The sequence below is a fragment of the Polypterus senegalus genome, chromosome 1 (genome assembly GCF_016835505.1).
Source record: "Polypterus senegalus isolate Bchr_013 chromosome 1, ASM1683550v1, whole genome shotgun sequence".
NCBI lineage: Eukaryota > Metazoa > Chordata > Cladistia > Polypteriformes > Polypteridae > Polypterus > Polypterus senegalus.
In genome coordinates, this window is record NC_053154.1 from 287,485,843 (window position 1) to 287,501,042 (window position 15,200).

Genomic DNA, 15,200 nt, shown 5'->3' on the forward strand with positions numbered 1-15,200 from the left:
CCAGCTCTGATAAAATGACATAAGAGCAAAGACAACTGAATGATTTGATTTGTTATTGCTGAAAAGAACAAATTTTATTTATATTTCCAGGTTTTGTTATGCACCATGTTCATATTTGAATTTGTATAATTTTGACAGGATATATTTTATGGAGAGCAAAATCTTTTGGGATATTTAAAATTTAAGTTTATTTTTATATAAAATTACATAAGAGTAAAGAAATTTGAATGTTTGTTCTTTTAACGTTTACTTTATTTCTAACTTGTATAATTTAGACAGGATATATTTTTATGGAGAGCAAAATATTATAAGTTATTTAAGGTTTGAGTTGATTTATTCGAATAATATTCTGTCGACTAAATAAAAATTCCTTCTATTTAAAATTTAAATAGAACTTGAACAGATACGATAGTTCATAATATCCAGGCAGACTTGCACGTAATTGCGGGAGTCATCCGTTTTAACAAACAGCGTATTGCACTGATATGAAATAGCCTGCCCATTTAATTTTTTAGGAATGGATAAATAAATCAAGATTTTGTGCAAATAATGGTTTTCATTTTTCTTCCTTCATGGATTCTGGCACCCCCAGCAACAGTTGCTCGCACTCCGAAGACTGTATATATATGTATATATATATATGTGTATATATATGTATGTATATATATATGTGTATATATGTATGGATATGTGTGTGTGTATATATATATATATATATATATATATATATATATATATATATATATGACAGCAACACTCATCACTCACAACCCGCTGAATCCGAATACAGGGTCACAGGGGTCTGCTGGAGCCAATCCCAGCCAACACAGGGCACAAGGCAGGAACCAATAAAGGGCAGGGTGCCAACCAACCACAGGACACACACAAACACACCCACCACACACTAGGGCCAATTTAGAATCGCCAATCCACCTAACCTGCATGTCTTTGGATTGTGGGAGGAAACCGGAGCGCCCGGAGGAAACCCACACAGACACGGGGAGAACATGCAAACTCCACGCAGGGAGAACCCGGGAAGCGAACCCGGGTCTCCTAACTGCGAGGCAGCAGCGCTACCACTGCGCCACCGTGCCGCCCTCATTGACAATCATGTTACGTTATTTTCAAAATGTTTCCTTTTCTTTTTCATTACTTCTTTAACACACTACTTCTCCGCTGCGAAGCGCGGGTATTTTGCTAGTTAATAATATTATCCTCTATGTTGGACTTCTGATAAATTTGATTATCCAATGGCTCTATAATCATTGTCTTAGGAGATTTCCTGTGGGAAGCTGGGTAACACAGCTAGTTATGTATATGCATATGTGTGTGTGTATATCAGTCTCAGTGATTCTGATTTTTTATTTATTTTTCTGAACTCTCTATGTGTATTAATATGTATATATACAGGGTGGCGCAGGGAAACAGCAAATTTTGGAAAAGGGTTTTGGCGACCCTGGGGTGTTGGCAGTTGTTTGGGACCAATGCATCCTTGTTTAGAACCCCTTGCTATTAATTATAATGTAGCAGTGGAGAGGTGCACAACAAGCATTCGCTGTGAAAACCTTTTATAAGAATGGTGATAGTGTGACTCCTATGCAAAGGGAATTTCTACATCACAACCAGTTAGGATGCCATGTCCCATCTGCTCATGTGATTACAACATGGATGCGTAATATTCAAAGAAATGGGTTCAGCCTTAAAAAAGAAGTCCCCAGTGGAGCCACTTCATATACTGCCCGACAATCGTTGGCCGCTATTCGATGATTGTTTGGAAGGCGCTTCATTTCATGCAACTATGACATTCCAAGGCCTACTACAGTAGATCCCCAGATCTCACTTTTTGTGATATTTTTCCTGTGGGGACATCTTAAAAGCCAAGTGTACCGCACATATATTGCAACCATTGCTGAACTAAAAAGGAGGATTGAAGAGGAAATTGCTGGCATTCCTCTTGACATGTTACATTCGAACAATGCACATTTTCCACAAAAGGCTGTCAGAATGTGTATGGAGAAATGGACAACCCTTCCTGATGTTTTCTTCAAAACATAAAATGAATATAGGTTGCCATCATTAATTGTATATCTTGTATAATACATTCATCATTAAATGTGTTTTGTAATGTTTTATTTGTGCATTGAACATCAATAGAAAATTTCTCGTTTCCCTGTGCCACCCTGTGTGTGTGTATATGTATACAGTATATATATGTCTAACACAGTCACAGGTTCAATTAATTAATTTTTTTAATCCATCCAGTGACCTACAAACAGAAGAACTCTATCCTCTCCTTCTGCTTCCTTTTATACTGTACACAGAACAGCTCTCAAGTACCTGGCAAGACTTGTGGGGAGAACTTCCAGGTTTTTTAAGAACCAGAGTATTCCTACCCCAAAAGTGCTCTCTTGCAGCCCCTAGAGACCCTGACAGGGTTCCACTTCCAGACTCCAGTTCCCATGAACCCCTGTGGGTCTCCTAGCCAGGACATCTCCAGCAGACCACTGCCACCTAATGTATGGAGAATTGCACTACTCCTAGCCTCCTGCTTCTGCTTGTTCATTCCCTGGCACTTTCCATCTTGCCCACGGGTCAAAATGATAACACTAGCACTGTGACTTGATGCTGTGTCATTTCTTACGTTAAAAAAAAAAAAAGAAAAGCAGGATAATTTACACTAGGTACCGTTATTACAATATGGGTGCAGTGAATTACTACGATTACATTAGGTAAACTAGATACTTGCCTTTTTATGTTGGTAATAACATTTCATGTTTTATGTATGTACACCTTCACCATATGAAAAATGAATGTGCTGTTTCGTTGGTTAATGGTTTCCAGCACAGCGAGTATGATGGAGTGAAGGTTGGCTGTGATGTTTCTGACTTATTGGCCAGTTTCCCGAGAAGTGATAACAAGCTGTATTTCATTACTTGATCAAGTGTGTCCCTAAGATATCTCATTATGTATATGCAAGTACTTCTGTTTCCAGGCATTTCAGGTTAGGGATACTCAACAAGTAATAATATTTAAAAACAAAAAAGAATTATGCAGAGTAAGTGAAATACTGCTAAAGAAAATTCCCTGTTTTTCCTACAATGCACAATAGCTATTGCCAGTTGCAAATGGAGGATGAGAAAACAAACGCCTGAGGAATAAAAGTCCCTAGTTGTTCAAGATACAAAGTTTGTTTGAAATAGGCCAATGGGGTTTCCAGTCTCACCAGGGCGCCCTACTTTTACATTCTCAAGTTCACTACCTTTCATGAAATCATACAGATTTTGTGATTCTAGAGTCTCTACAGATGTGTTGTCCATTTAATTATAAATTTTTTTATATATCTTTTAGGACAACATTCAAGATACTATGTATTTGCAGTTTTGCAGAGTGTGCCAAGGATATAAAGCTCCAAGATCACATCACTGTCGGAAGTGCAACAGGTAATTTATATGCTTTTTGTCTGTAGTACATTAGAGTCTGTGCTAAACAAGCTGTGAACTTTAAAATAAAAAAATAGTTTTGGGTTATACTTACAAGAAATAGTCATTTATAGTATAGTTAGTCCTAAGTTTCTCTGTCAGTAGTAATGAGGAGCAACAAGTTAGAAAATGTATCCATGATGTAACAATAGGGTGCATTTGGGAACTGTTGTTTTGAAAATTGCAGAATTTTACATTTTTGTTTATTTACTTAAAGATCTGTCGCATTTTTGGCTAGCATTTTATTAATAATGATTTATATTTAAAAACTACTGATAATCAAAAAATGTAATTAAACATATTGCTAGATAGCATAAAATGTTTTTATTACAGTTTACATTGTTATATAATTAGACCCAATATTCCAGCTCAGTTGAAGTGAAAATTGCATTATTTGATACATTATCATGAGATGTTGGATTTAGAGGGTCTATAGCTGATTCTGGTTTATATTTCTTGAAACATTCAGTTTTTTAGAGAAGTATGGAATTGAGAGTGAAAATCTGTTTTAAGTTAACCCACGAATGTGTAGGCAGCTGAGGTAATGGTGTGTTCCTAGCCACATGCATGGTTCTGCTGGGCATTTCAGTAACTTCTTTTGGGATTTGTTTTGCCATCAGCAGCAGCTGTCGAAAGAGGACAAAGTAATGTTTAAATAGCCCATCTTCAAAAGAGTAAATTAATCAGTAATTGAGGTTGCACATAATGCTTTTTCTTTTTTAAGAAAGAATATTTTGAAACGTTTGCTTGTGCATTTTAAATGTGAGTTCTTTTAAATTTCATAAATAATGCAGCAGTCTCTATTTAAGATACCTCAATGAAAATTAAACTTTACTGACAAAATTCCTTGAATAATAAGTGTACTAAATTTCAATGAAATATATCCACTGAGAACTAAGTTGTTTTATGCCGACAGACATGACAGCATCAATAGGTTATTTCATGTTTTATGTGAATAGACCTAACATTACTTTTTTATCCAAACTTTTTTTTAATCCAACAGTATATGAGTCATAAACTTCTACTTTCTTGCTACCAGTCTTTGAAATGGAAGTTGTAATTGTAAGGAGCCAACAATTATTTTTGCAACCGCAGAAAACAAAAAGGGCAAAAAAAAGAAAAAAAACAGTACGAGGAAAGTTCGAAGAAAGAAAAAAAAATGACAATGTTTCTGTTTGGGAGTCATTGTGCACAACTGAGCTGTGGCCACAGAACTAGCTGCTCTCTGGATGATTCATTCAGGCATTTCAAGGTCTTTTTGGGCACTTTGTTATAATGAAAATATCTGCTGAATGTACTTCGTAATAACGAGATTTCTATATATTCGCGTCATAATGGGAAACAGTCGGGACCATAAAAATACTTCGTTGTAATGAAAATTTCGTTATGAAGATATTCGTTATAACGGAATTTGACCTGTATTTGGAAGAGATCGAATGAAATGATGAAAAGCATTTCTACATAGGCATAGCCTATCTTTAATGAACAGCTTCCACACTATTATTGTGTATATATATTGATTAATATGTAACTTTCATGCTTAGTTTGTCACAATCCACCACATTTGGAAACCATCTTTTATTGCGTATAGTTTGTAAAAAATGTAAAAAATAAATTGAGAAAAACACCCGCAATATTTGTATATAAAAAAAAAAATAACGGTAACAATCTGTTTAGCCTTTTACAGCTTTTAACTGGCTGATATATCCCTGGTAATTAAGACAACTTTAGAGCTAAGAAAGCTATTAATTTCCTTAGTGCATGATTAATGCGTGATGTTTTTCTTTCCAGGTGTGTGATGAAAATGGATCATCACTGTCCATGGATTAATAACTGTTGTGGACACCAGAATCATGCCTATTTTACATACTTCCTTTTACTGGCTCCACTTGGTTGCATCCATGCTTCCATTGTATTTATTATGACTATGTATTCACAGCTCTATGACAAGGTAAGAGTTTACCATGTCAAATTCCATGTTGTGAAAATGGTTCATTATTTCTCTGCTTTTTATATACATAATTGGTGGAAGGGTTCCAGATTCATAGTGTTTCTCAGAAAGCCATGTTGTTTTGTCATGTCACTAATGAAGTTGCATTTTGCATGGTTTTATCTTTCCAGGAACATTATTTGATAATTGTATTGCAGATGTGGGAACATTCTGTTTGTATTGGTGTTTATTTACTATGTGTTCATTTATTGGCAGTCATATCTTAAAATATGTAAAGGAGAAAAAATATCAATCACCTTATCAATTTTGTTCAATATCTGGACCACTTTAAAAAAGAAAAAATGTAAGGATTATCGTTTATTTGTAGATGATAAAAAGCTCAAAGATTATAAACATCCATTGAGCATGCTTGTTTTTGTTTTAGAATCAAATAATTCCCCTGTTTTCAACTGTAGATCAAGCGTTAATGAGGTGTGGTTGTTCTATTTTCTGTTTTAAGATTTTTACCATAGGTTTTCAATGTGATTCAGATCAGGACTCATTGATGGACACTCAAGATTGTGTCTTTCTTTTCTTTTTCTCTTTTCATTTATATTCTAGGAGGTTATTGTTTTCATGGGCTACATAGAATGTTAAACTAAATAAACAGAAATATCTAGAATTTTTAAAAGTGGATTTATAGCTTCAAATCTTTTTTTATATTTAGTGTTGGTTTTATGTTTGACATCCATGTATGTTTTTTTAGTTGTAGAGAAAAATCATACCTGTTAGTTCAAATCAAAGATTCATACTACAAAAGGATTTTCAAGTTACTTGCACCTTAATATACAGTATTTTATGAATAAAGTATCTATCTATCTATCTATAAAATACATGGGAAATTTAAATGTTCTGCCTTACATTAGAATCTTGAATCTAGAGTTCTTGTGATTGCTAACAATTACTTTTTTTTTTTTTGTATCTTACACATGCTGATAAGCTTTGCATTTTTTAAGTTGTAAGTGCAATTAGTTGAAGTGAGAAAGCTTTACTTTTTCATTCCCATTTACTTTTAAAGATATGGCTAAATTTGACCACTCATCAGCAAAGCAGGTTCAGTCACTGCTCTACCATTTGAGAGATCAATAACCTATGTTCTCTCCATTGTACAAATAATTGATAGCTTAAGCTATTGGGTAAGCTGTTGCTATGTCAGGAGGCACTGATCTGCTTGTGAATGTGCTTCATTTAAGAGACTGATACAACTATATTTTCTTTGCCAAAATCTTTTTAATACCTGCTAAAATCACTTTATTCTTCAGAATATGGGAGTTTCCGTTAAACCAGTTTCCTTTTACATCTTCAAGATGTACATGGAATGACTGGTGAATTTAAAGTATTGGTTTTTATATGTTAGTGGTTAAGACTCAGAGGTGCAATGTCATATTGGTTAGCGATAGTTCCTGCAGTGCATTGAATGCTCCTGGCATAGTTTCTGATTTTCCTGTGTACTTATAAGCTATCTGGGATAATGAATGAAATAATTAAAGTAATGGATTAAAGTAAAAGAATAAAAATGAATCATCATGTACCTTTACAAATTCCAAGCCTTAAGTTATGCTTTATGAAATAAAGGAAGGCATACCATATATAATAATTATTCAATAAGTTAATTTTAATCAATAAACTAACATGCAGCTTTACATATACAGTAGAAGTTCCTAGTTCCTGGATTATTACCTAAAATTAATAATACATTTTTACACTAATATTTTTGGAAGACACAAGCTCACAAACTTATTAAAACATTTCCAGTTTTATTTTTTTTGTGGTTCAGAACATGTTAGATTTGTAAAAAATCACTACAGGCGCCAAAATCCATGTCAGCGTGTTTTAAATATTCACATTTTTGAACCTGTATCTAGTTATTGTCCTAGGAACTGTAGGATCACCTGGTTAGTGAAAATTTCTGCTTTAAAGTATATTTACCATAATTCTGTTTGCAGCTTTACTCCATCATATAATTCTGACAAGATTTTATTTTGAAATGTGTTTCAGTTTGAAGATAAAGGCATATACTATACAGTATAGAACATAAAAATCTGTTGGGGGGGAAAAAAAAGTGTTTTTCATAGATGCATTTGGTTTGTCTTTACAGCTGGTCATGTCAATGTAAGCCATTTTCAGTATTGTCTGTAATTATGTGTGTTACCTTACAGGTATCTTTTGGTTGGAGTTCTGTGAAGATTGATATGAGTGCTTTGAAGAAAGATCAACGACCAATTATTCCTTTTGGACTTTCTGCTTTTGCTGCAACACTATTTGCCTTAGGTTTGGCATTGGGCACTACTATAGCAGTTGGAATGCTGTTTTTCATTCAGGTACATTTTATTGGTAAACAAAAGATTCAGTAGGTTGTAAGTGTGTGGCTCTGGAAGTCCTGTAGATGTTATTTTTTTTAAGAAAGTACTATATACTTAAAAATACTTATTTTGAGCTTATTGGATATATTACAATAAGTATAGCACAGTTCAGACAAAAATTCAATTATTACAATACTCCAAATACATGATGAGTATCCCTCATCCAAAATTCAAAAATCCAAAATTTTTGAGTGCCACTATGACACCGTCTGTGTTTCTTGTAATTGTTTTTTTTTCCTTCTGCGGTAAATGTGAGGAAGAACCTGGATCGAACCCGCAACTTTTTGATTATGAGCCAATATTCCTAACCTCTGCATCAGCCAAGCGATGTGTCTTTCCTGACATTCCAAATAACAATATATTATTTACCCCTTACAATTCAGACCCCTATCTCTCAGATAAAGTGACTTCTGCTGCCTCAGTAGAGGGATGAATGAGCAGGCTGCCTGACACATTTGCAAAACAAAGACACTGATGAGGAGGTGTGAGGAAATTTAACACTAGAATTACCAGAGCCTACGAAAAAACTCGTAATTCCGTCCCACCTTAAACTGCTTCTTAAATCCCTTCACACCTCTCCGCCAGCGTCCTTTGTTCTCTAAATGTGCTGATAAAGAGAAGCTCGGAGCAGCCGGCTATTCCATCCCCCACCAATTTAGAACGTGCACGAACTTCTCTCAGCTCATGCCTTGATTGAGTATCTGGGAGTGAAGTGGAGTTTTAGAGTGAAATAATAGATCGTTGTTTGGAACACACGCATTTCATGTCTGTTCCGTTTCTACAGTAATCTGTGTCAACACATTGTTAAAACAGAAACGTTTTTATATTCTAGTAGTAGATGACAAAATGTAGGCATAAACTATATAATGTATGAAGCCTGAAGTCCAAATAGCAAAGAAACATTTTCACAAGAATAACACAATTGCACTTTTATTCAAACATATAACTGCAGAAAGAAAAAGCCGCCTTAACATGCGACATTGACACCAGTTTACTATAACTGACTCCGTGGTTCAATAGATACAGCCCCGCTTGGGAATCAAGGTCACGGTTCGATCCTGCCCCTCCCTTTTGAGAAGTAAACTGTTCTTAGTCTTACTGTTTTAGAATAAAACATACATTTGATTTCAGTCTGTAACAGCCGGTGCAATTTATGATCTTTGTAAAGGTTAGCTTTTTTTTTATTCACTTTTCACTCTCTCAGTCGCGTTCAGAATCAATCCATACAACCCCATCTGACACGGCTGTTTTCACTAAAGACGCGCTATAGCTCTGCAGTGTACCACGATGCATACTAACGCCCCGGTTCTGACACACAAACGCTGGCGAAGCTGCCTTCTTCGTATCTCACCGTCACTTGCTTTTCTTTTTATTCAGTTTTATTGAGTGTTCCTGCTGTATGCTTTTTCTTTTGCACCCAGGACATGCAGAAGAAAGAATGGTAAAGACCAACTTCGCTGCTATATGCAATCATCAGACACTCCCCATCTGCCCGTGTCGTTCAAACACAGGAACATATATTGGTGTAAAAGTATAACAAAAGTGCACTTTTATTCAAGTGCACTTTTTCCATCGCCTTTTCCTGTAAGAAGCAGTGTACACACTTCTCTCTATGCTGTGGTTTCTATTACACACCTGAAAGAAAGACAATATATGTGAAAATATAATCGCACTAATGCAATATTATTTGAAAACGAACAGCGTCAGATCGGGTGTGAATTTATGCAGGAACTGGAAATTCTCTGATGCGGGACCTTCCCCCAGGGAAGAAAGTACAGTGTCAGGTGCTCATTCAGTGTAATAGAAACCATAGCACAGAGAGGTGTGTACACGGCAACAAGTACACGTGTCGTAAATGTAGGAAGGACGGTCCTTGGGTGTGTGGGAACTGTTAATATTTGAATGTGATGATTTTATATAGCACGGAATGAAAATCTGCACTTCTTAGCATTGCACCATGCAAGATGTCGTATCAATCGCCTACTGTAACTTGCTTTCTTTTTCTTCGGTTATACAGGTAGTTTTGAATAAAAGTGCACTTGTTTTGTTTGCGAAATGAAGTGTCTGCGTGCACTTTTCGTGGCATTACACGTGTATTTTTTGAGCATGCCCGTTTGAGCAGTATAAAAGTATTGAAAAGTATAACAAAACAACGGGCAGATGGGGAGTGTCTGATGATTGCATATAGCCCGAACTTACTGCTCTTTACTATTCTCTCCTCTGCGTGCCCTGGAGTACAAAAGAAACAGAATACAGACGCTATAGCTCTGTGCTGTACCACGATGCATACTAACGCCCCCACCGGTTCTGACACACAGACGCTGGCGAAGCTGTCTTCTTCGTATCTCACCGTCACTTGATTTTCTTTTTATTCAGTTTTATTGAGTGTTCCTGCCAGTCCCCGCATGTTGCTGTATGCTGGATATGTTCATATGTATTGTCTCTTTCTTTCAGGTGTGTAATAGAAACCACAGCATAGAGAGAAGTGTGTACATTGCTTCTTACAGGAAAAGGCGATGGAAAAAGTGCACTTGAATAAAAGTGCACTTTTGTTATACTTTTACACCAATATATGTTCCTGTGTTTGAACGACACGGGCAGATGGGGAGTGTCTGATGATTGCATATAGCGCCGAAGTTGGTCTTTACCATTCTTTCTTCTGCATGTCCTGGGGTGCAAAAGAAAAAGCATACAGCAGGAACACTCAATAAAACTGAATAAAAAGAAAAGCAAGTGACGGTGAGATACGAAGAAGGCAGCTTCGCCAGCAGCGTCTGTGTGTCAGAACCGGGGCGTTAGTATGCATCGTGGTACACTGCAGAGCTATAGCGCGTCTTTAGTGAAAACAGCCGTGTCAGATGGGGTTGTATGGATTGATTCTGAACGCGACTGAGAGAATGAAAAGTGAATAAAAAAAAAAGCTAACCTTTACAAGATCATAAATTGCACCGCTGTTACAGACTGAAATCAAATGTATGTTTTATTCTAAAACAGTAAGACTAAGAGCTGTTTACTTCTCAAAAGGGAGGGGCTCATGATCGAACCCGTGACCCCTTGATTCCAAGCGGGGCTGTATCTATTGAACCACGGAGTCAGTTATAGTAAACTGGTGTCAATGTCGCATGTTAAGGCGGCTTTTTCTTTCTGCAGTTATATGTTTGAATAAAAGTGCAATTGTGTTATTCTTGTGAAAATGTTTCTTTGCTATTTGGACTTCAGGCTTCATACATTATATAGTTTATGCCTACATTTTGTCATCTACTACTAGAATATAAAAAAGTTTCTGTTTTAACAATGTGTTGACACAGATTACTGTAGAAACGGAACAGACATGAAATGCGTGTGTTCCAAACAACGATCTATTATTTCACTCTAAAACTCCACTTCACTCCCAGATACTCAATCAAGGCATGAGCTGAGAGAAGTTCATGCACGTTCTAAATTGGTGGGGGGATGGAATAGCCGGCTTCTCTTTATCAGCACATTTAGAAGACAAAGGGCGCTGGCGGAGAGGTGTGAAGGGATTTAAGAAGCAGTTTAAGGTGGGACGGAATTACGAGTTTTTTCGTAGGCTCTGGTAATTCTAGTGTTAAGGTGGCCCAGGATTACAAATATTTTCATAGGCTTCAGGGATTGTAGTGTTAAAACAGAAACAGCCGAATGGAACTGGTGTGGGAAATCACGAGGCAAAGTTAAGCCCTGTCCCCAGACAACAGCTCCTGTGTATTATTTGCATTGCTTCAGCATACACTATGTATCTTGTTAGATAGCATAATTATGTTTGGAGCAGAGCATGCCTTTCCCGGGACCAGAGGAAGAAAACAACACGCTTTTTATCACTCCTTCTTATGCTGCAATGGTGGCTAGGCTTCTATGGGGAGAAGAACAAGCAGGTTGTCTATCATGGATTGCCGAGGGCTATCGGAGGTTTTTGAATTTCTAGAAGGATACAGTTGTATTTTTGTATTTTCATTTTGCAAAATGAGTTTGTAGAAGGATGCAGTTGTATTTTCAGTTTCAGTTTGTAAAATCAGAACAACCTCGTTTTGTGTATGTGCTTTTTTTAAGTTGACAGTGATTTCTGTATTAAAATATTTAAGTAAATTATAAATCCTAAATTGTAAAAAATTGTCTAAAAAAATCTTTTTTTTTCTTTGATAGTCTCAAAGTACAAATGTTCGTAACTCAGTAGAAAAATTAGAAGTAATGCAATTCATTGCTACTCTATGCTTTAGATCTTTGCAAAGTCATCTTTATACTATCAATATAGTGGTGTTTTTGCATTCTAGATGAATGAGATTACAAAAAAATGAAAAAGTAAAGAGTATATAGAAATTAAAATAATTGAGAGCAATGGAAGGATATACATTTTAACAATATTAGTTCTGTTGGATAAATAAAGCTGGAAGATGTCTATTAATATTGTTTTACACAAATTACCTTTAGATAGATTTTTACATTTTTCTGTCACTTTATTTTCTGGTCATCCAATCTGTTCTCAGGCAATCAAACAAAATTATCTTAACTTATTATGAGCAGTGGAAAAATTCACGCAAGGGAAAAATTGTGTATTTGCACACATTTCGGTCACACCATGTAAAAATTGTAACACTTTTTATACACGGCCACCCATGTCAGAACACCATAATGCCTGAGGCAATTGGCATCTCAGCTGTTTGTGATTATGCAGGTGTTTTTCATTGTTTCATTAGTGCCGGTATAAGATACCTCAGCTTGCTTCTATCCTTTGAAGCCTGTGGTTGCCTTTGTTCAACATGTGGACAAGAGGGCTGTGCCAATGAAAGCCAAAGAAATCATTATAAGCCTGAAAAACAAAGAATAAAACCATTACAGATAATCAGTAAAACCTTACGATTACCTAAATCAACTGTCTGAAATATCATTAAGAAGAAAGAACACAATGGTCAGATAAGTAATCGCAAAAGGGATTTGTAAGCCAAGGAAAACCTCCACTACGGATGATAGAAGAGTCCTCACTATGGTATGGAAAAAGCTCCAAACCCTGTCCAGCAGATCAGAAACACTGTTCAGGAGTCAGATACGTACATGTGTCTGAGATTACTGTTCGTAGAAGACTTCATGAACAGAAGTACGGAAGCCACATTTCACGTTTGTTAAAAAGTACTTAAAAAACCCTGCACAATTCTGGAAAAAGCTCTTGTGGACAGACAATGCAAAGATGAGCCTGTATCTGTAATGGCAAGGGCAAAGTGTGGAATCGAAAAAGGAACCGCCCAAAATCCAAATCATACCACCTAATCTGTTAAACATGGTAGTGAGGATTTTACTGCATGGGCATGTATGCCAGGCACAGGTATTGGCACACTTATCTTCTTTGATGATGTAAGTTCTGACGACAGTGGTACAATGAATTCTGAAGTACTATGTTTACTCCAGTACCACGTGCACATTTTTTCCCAAAAATTAGCATTAGAAAATCAGGTGCGCGTCATACACGAGGAAACTGCTTGGGCTTACTCTCTCGCTCGCGCTTTCTCTCTCTTACTTGCGCTCTCTCTTCCTCGCGCACTCACGCTCGATTGCTCGCACACTCGTGCTCTCTCTCTCTCTTGCGATCTTTCTCTAAACGCTTCCTATACAACCACAACGCGCATCGTACATGGGAAAAAACGATTTTCGCGATTTTCTTTGTAAAAATTGGGGTGCATGTCTTACATGACGGCGTGCGGTACACGAGTAAATACGGTATATAGAAACATCTTATCTGCTCGAGTTCCAGTATTTCCTTCCTAACTCATTGAACAGTGCTCCATCCTGCAACAAGATAATGTTCCCAAACATACTACTAAGGCAACACAGGAATTTTTTAAAGCTAAAAAAATTTAAATTTTTGACTAGACAAGTCATTCATCCAGGCTAAATCCAATTGAGCATACCTTCCATATGCTGAAGAGAAAAGGCATGGGGATAAGCCCCTGAAAGAAGCAGGAGCTGATGATAGCTGCTTTAATATACCTACCTGAGTAATCACAAACACTCCAGTTGTCCCAAACATTATTATGCCCTTTAATTGGGTAGACTGTGTATGAAAGTGCTGTAATATCTACATGGTGCAACTGCAATGTATGCAAATGCCCTTAAATTGATGTCTATAATTTGCAATTTTACTGTGGTGGGGAAAATCAAGAAAAAATGTCTTTTTCCCCAAATATTATGGAGTGCACTATATTAACAGAGCTAGTATTTATTAAGAAGTGTATGTATAAGTACATTAAGTTACTAAAAATAGGTTTAGGGGTTAAAACATATGCCATGGACATAACAGATTTGGCCAAGGAAAATATGCCCAAACTCTTTCTAGTTATACTAGGATCAGGTGCAGGATAAAGTTCTCAATTCCCAATAAACAGCAATATAAAAATCAGTGTTTTTGCTATTACTAATAAGTTCATTGTTCTGAAATCTTCTGGTCCACTATTGACATACTGTTGGAGAGTCTGAATTGAAAATTAATAAAAAAAACTGATTGCCTTTGTTCAACACTAGTATCCAGTAATTCCAGTAGGTCTGTAGTCCTGTGTTGGCACCATTGGTTATCTGGAACCCTCCGAAAGCCAGCTCATGCCATCTGTTGTTACACTCCACCAGCAGTTCATCCAATTCCCTCCCTCTTTCAAAGGCACAGGATAAACCAAGTCACTTCAGCAGAATCCCATTAGGTAGGCTTCATGAAATAATGATATCCATTATCCTCTTAAAATTCTGCAGCATTGAAAGTGTTTATAATTGTTAAACATTCTGAAGTAAAAAATAAGCTTAGAATAAATATTGGGCATGTGTTTTCACACTGGAACCCATATTCAGAAAAGTGGATAACACATATCGCAAATACAAATAATTTTCCAACATAGTTACAGTTTAAACAATTCATTACATACTATATATTCTGCAAATTTTATAACATTGAAAGTAATAAAGAAAAACCTGGTAGTGCTTTGTTACTTTGTGACGAAAACTGATTTAAGTTATTATGTAATGCAAAGTGCTTTGATTGAACTGCATGTAAGGAGCTCCTTGCCTCTGAGCACCATGCCTCCTTGCTGCATTGTTAACACCTAGCATAAAGGTTTTTTTTTTCTAGTTGTATTTCTAACCACATCTTTTTTTAGAATGTATCATTGGGCAAATATGCATTTGAGGCGTCTTAGCAATTTTATTACTAAGGTGGTAAGAAGTCTCCTGAATAAGAAAAAGATAGCTTTCAAATCTTTCAAGGCTGTATAGGCCATGCAGTGAGTGCTGAAGAAAAAGATGAGTGAACGAACAGAAGCTTACAGAGCTTAAACAGAAAAACTAACTCCCTCAGAATAACATGAAGTATGTTTG

General features: G+C 36.2%; 1 protein-coding gene across 2 annotated transcripts in view; it reads left to right on the forward strand.

The window, feature by feature from the left end:
- zdhhc6 (zinc finger DHHC-type palmitoyltransferase 6) overlaps positions 1–15,200 on the forward strand; it is a 55,490-nt gene that overhangs the window by 22,503 nt on the left and 17,787 nt on the right. For both annotated transcript variants that reach the window (XM_039776520.1, XM_039776530.1), the window contains exons 3-5: positions 3,349–3,440; positions 5,271–5,430; positions 7,629–7,790. In XM_039776520.1, the coding sequence (XP_039632454.1) occupies positions 3,349–3,440; positions 5,271–5,430; positions 7,629–7,790 (414 nt within the window). The remainder of the gene's footprint in view (positions 1–3,348; positions 3,441–5,270; positions 5,431–7,628; positions 7,791–15,200) is intronic.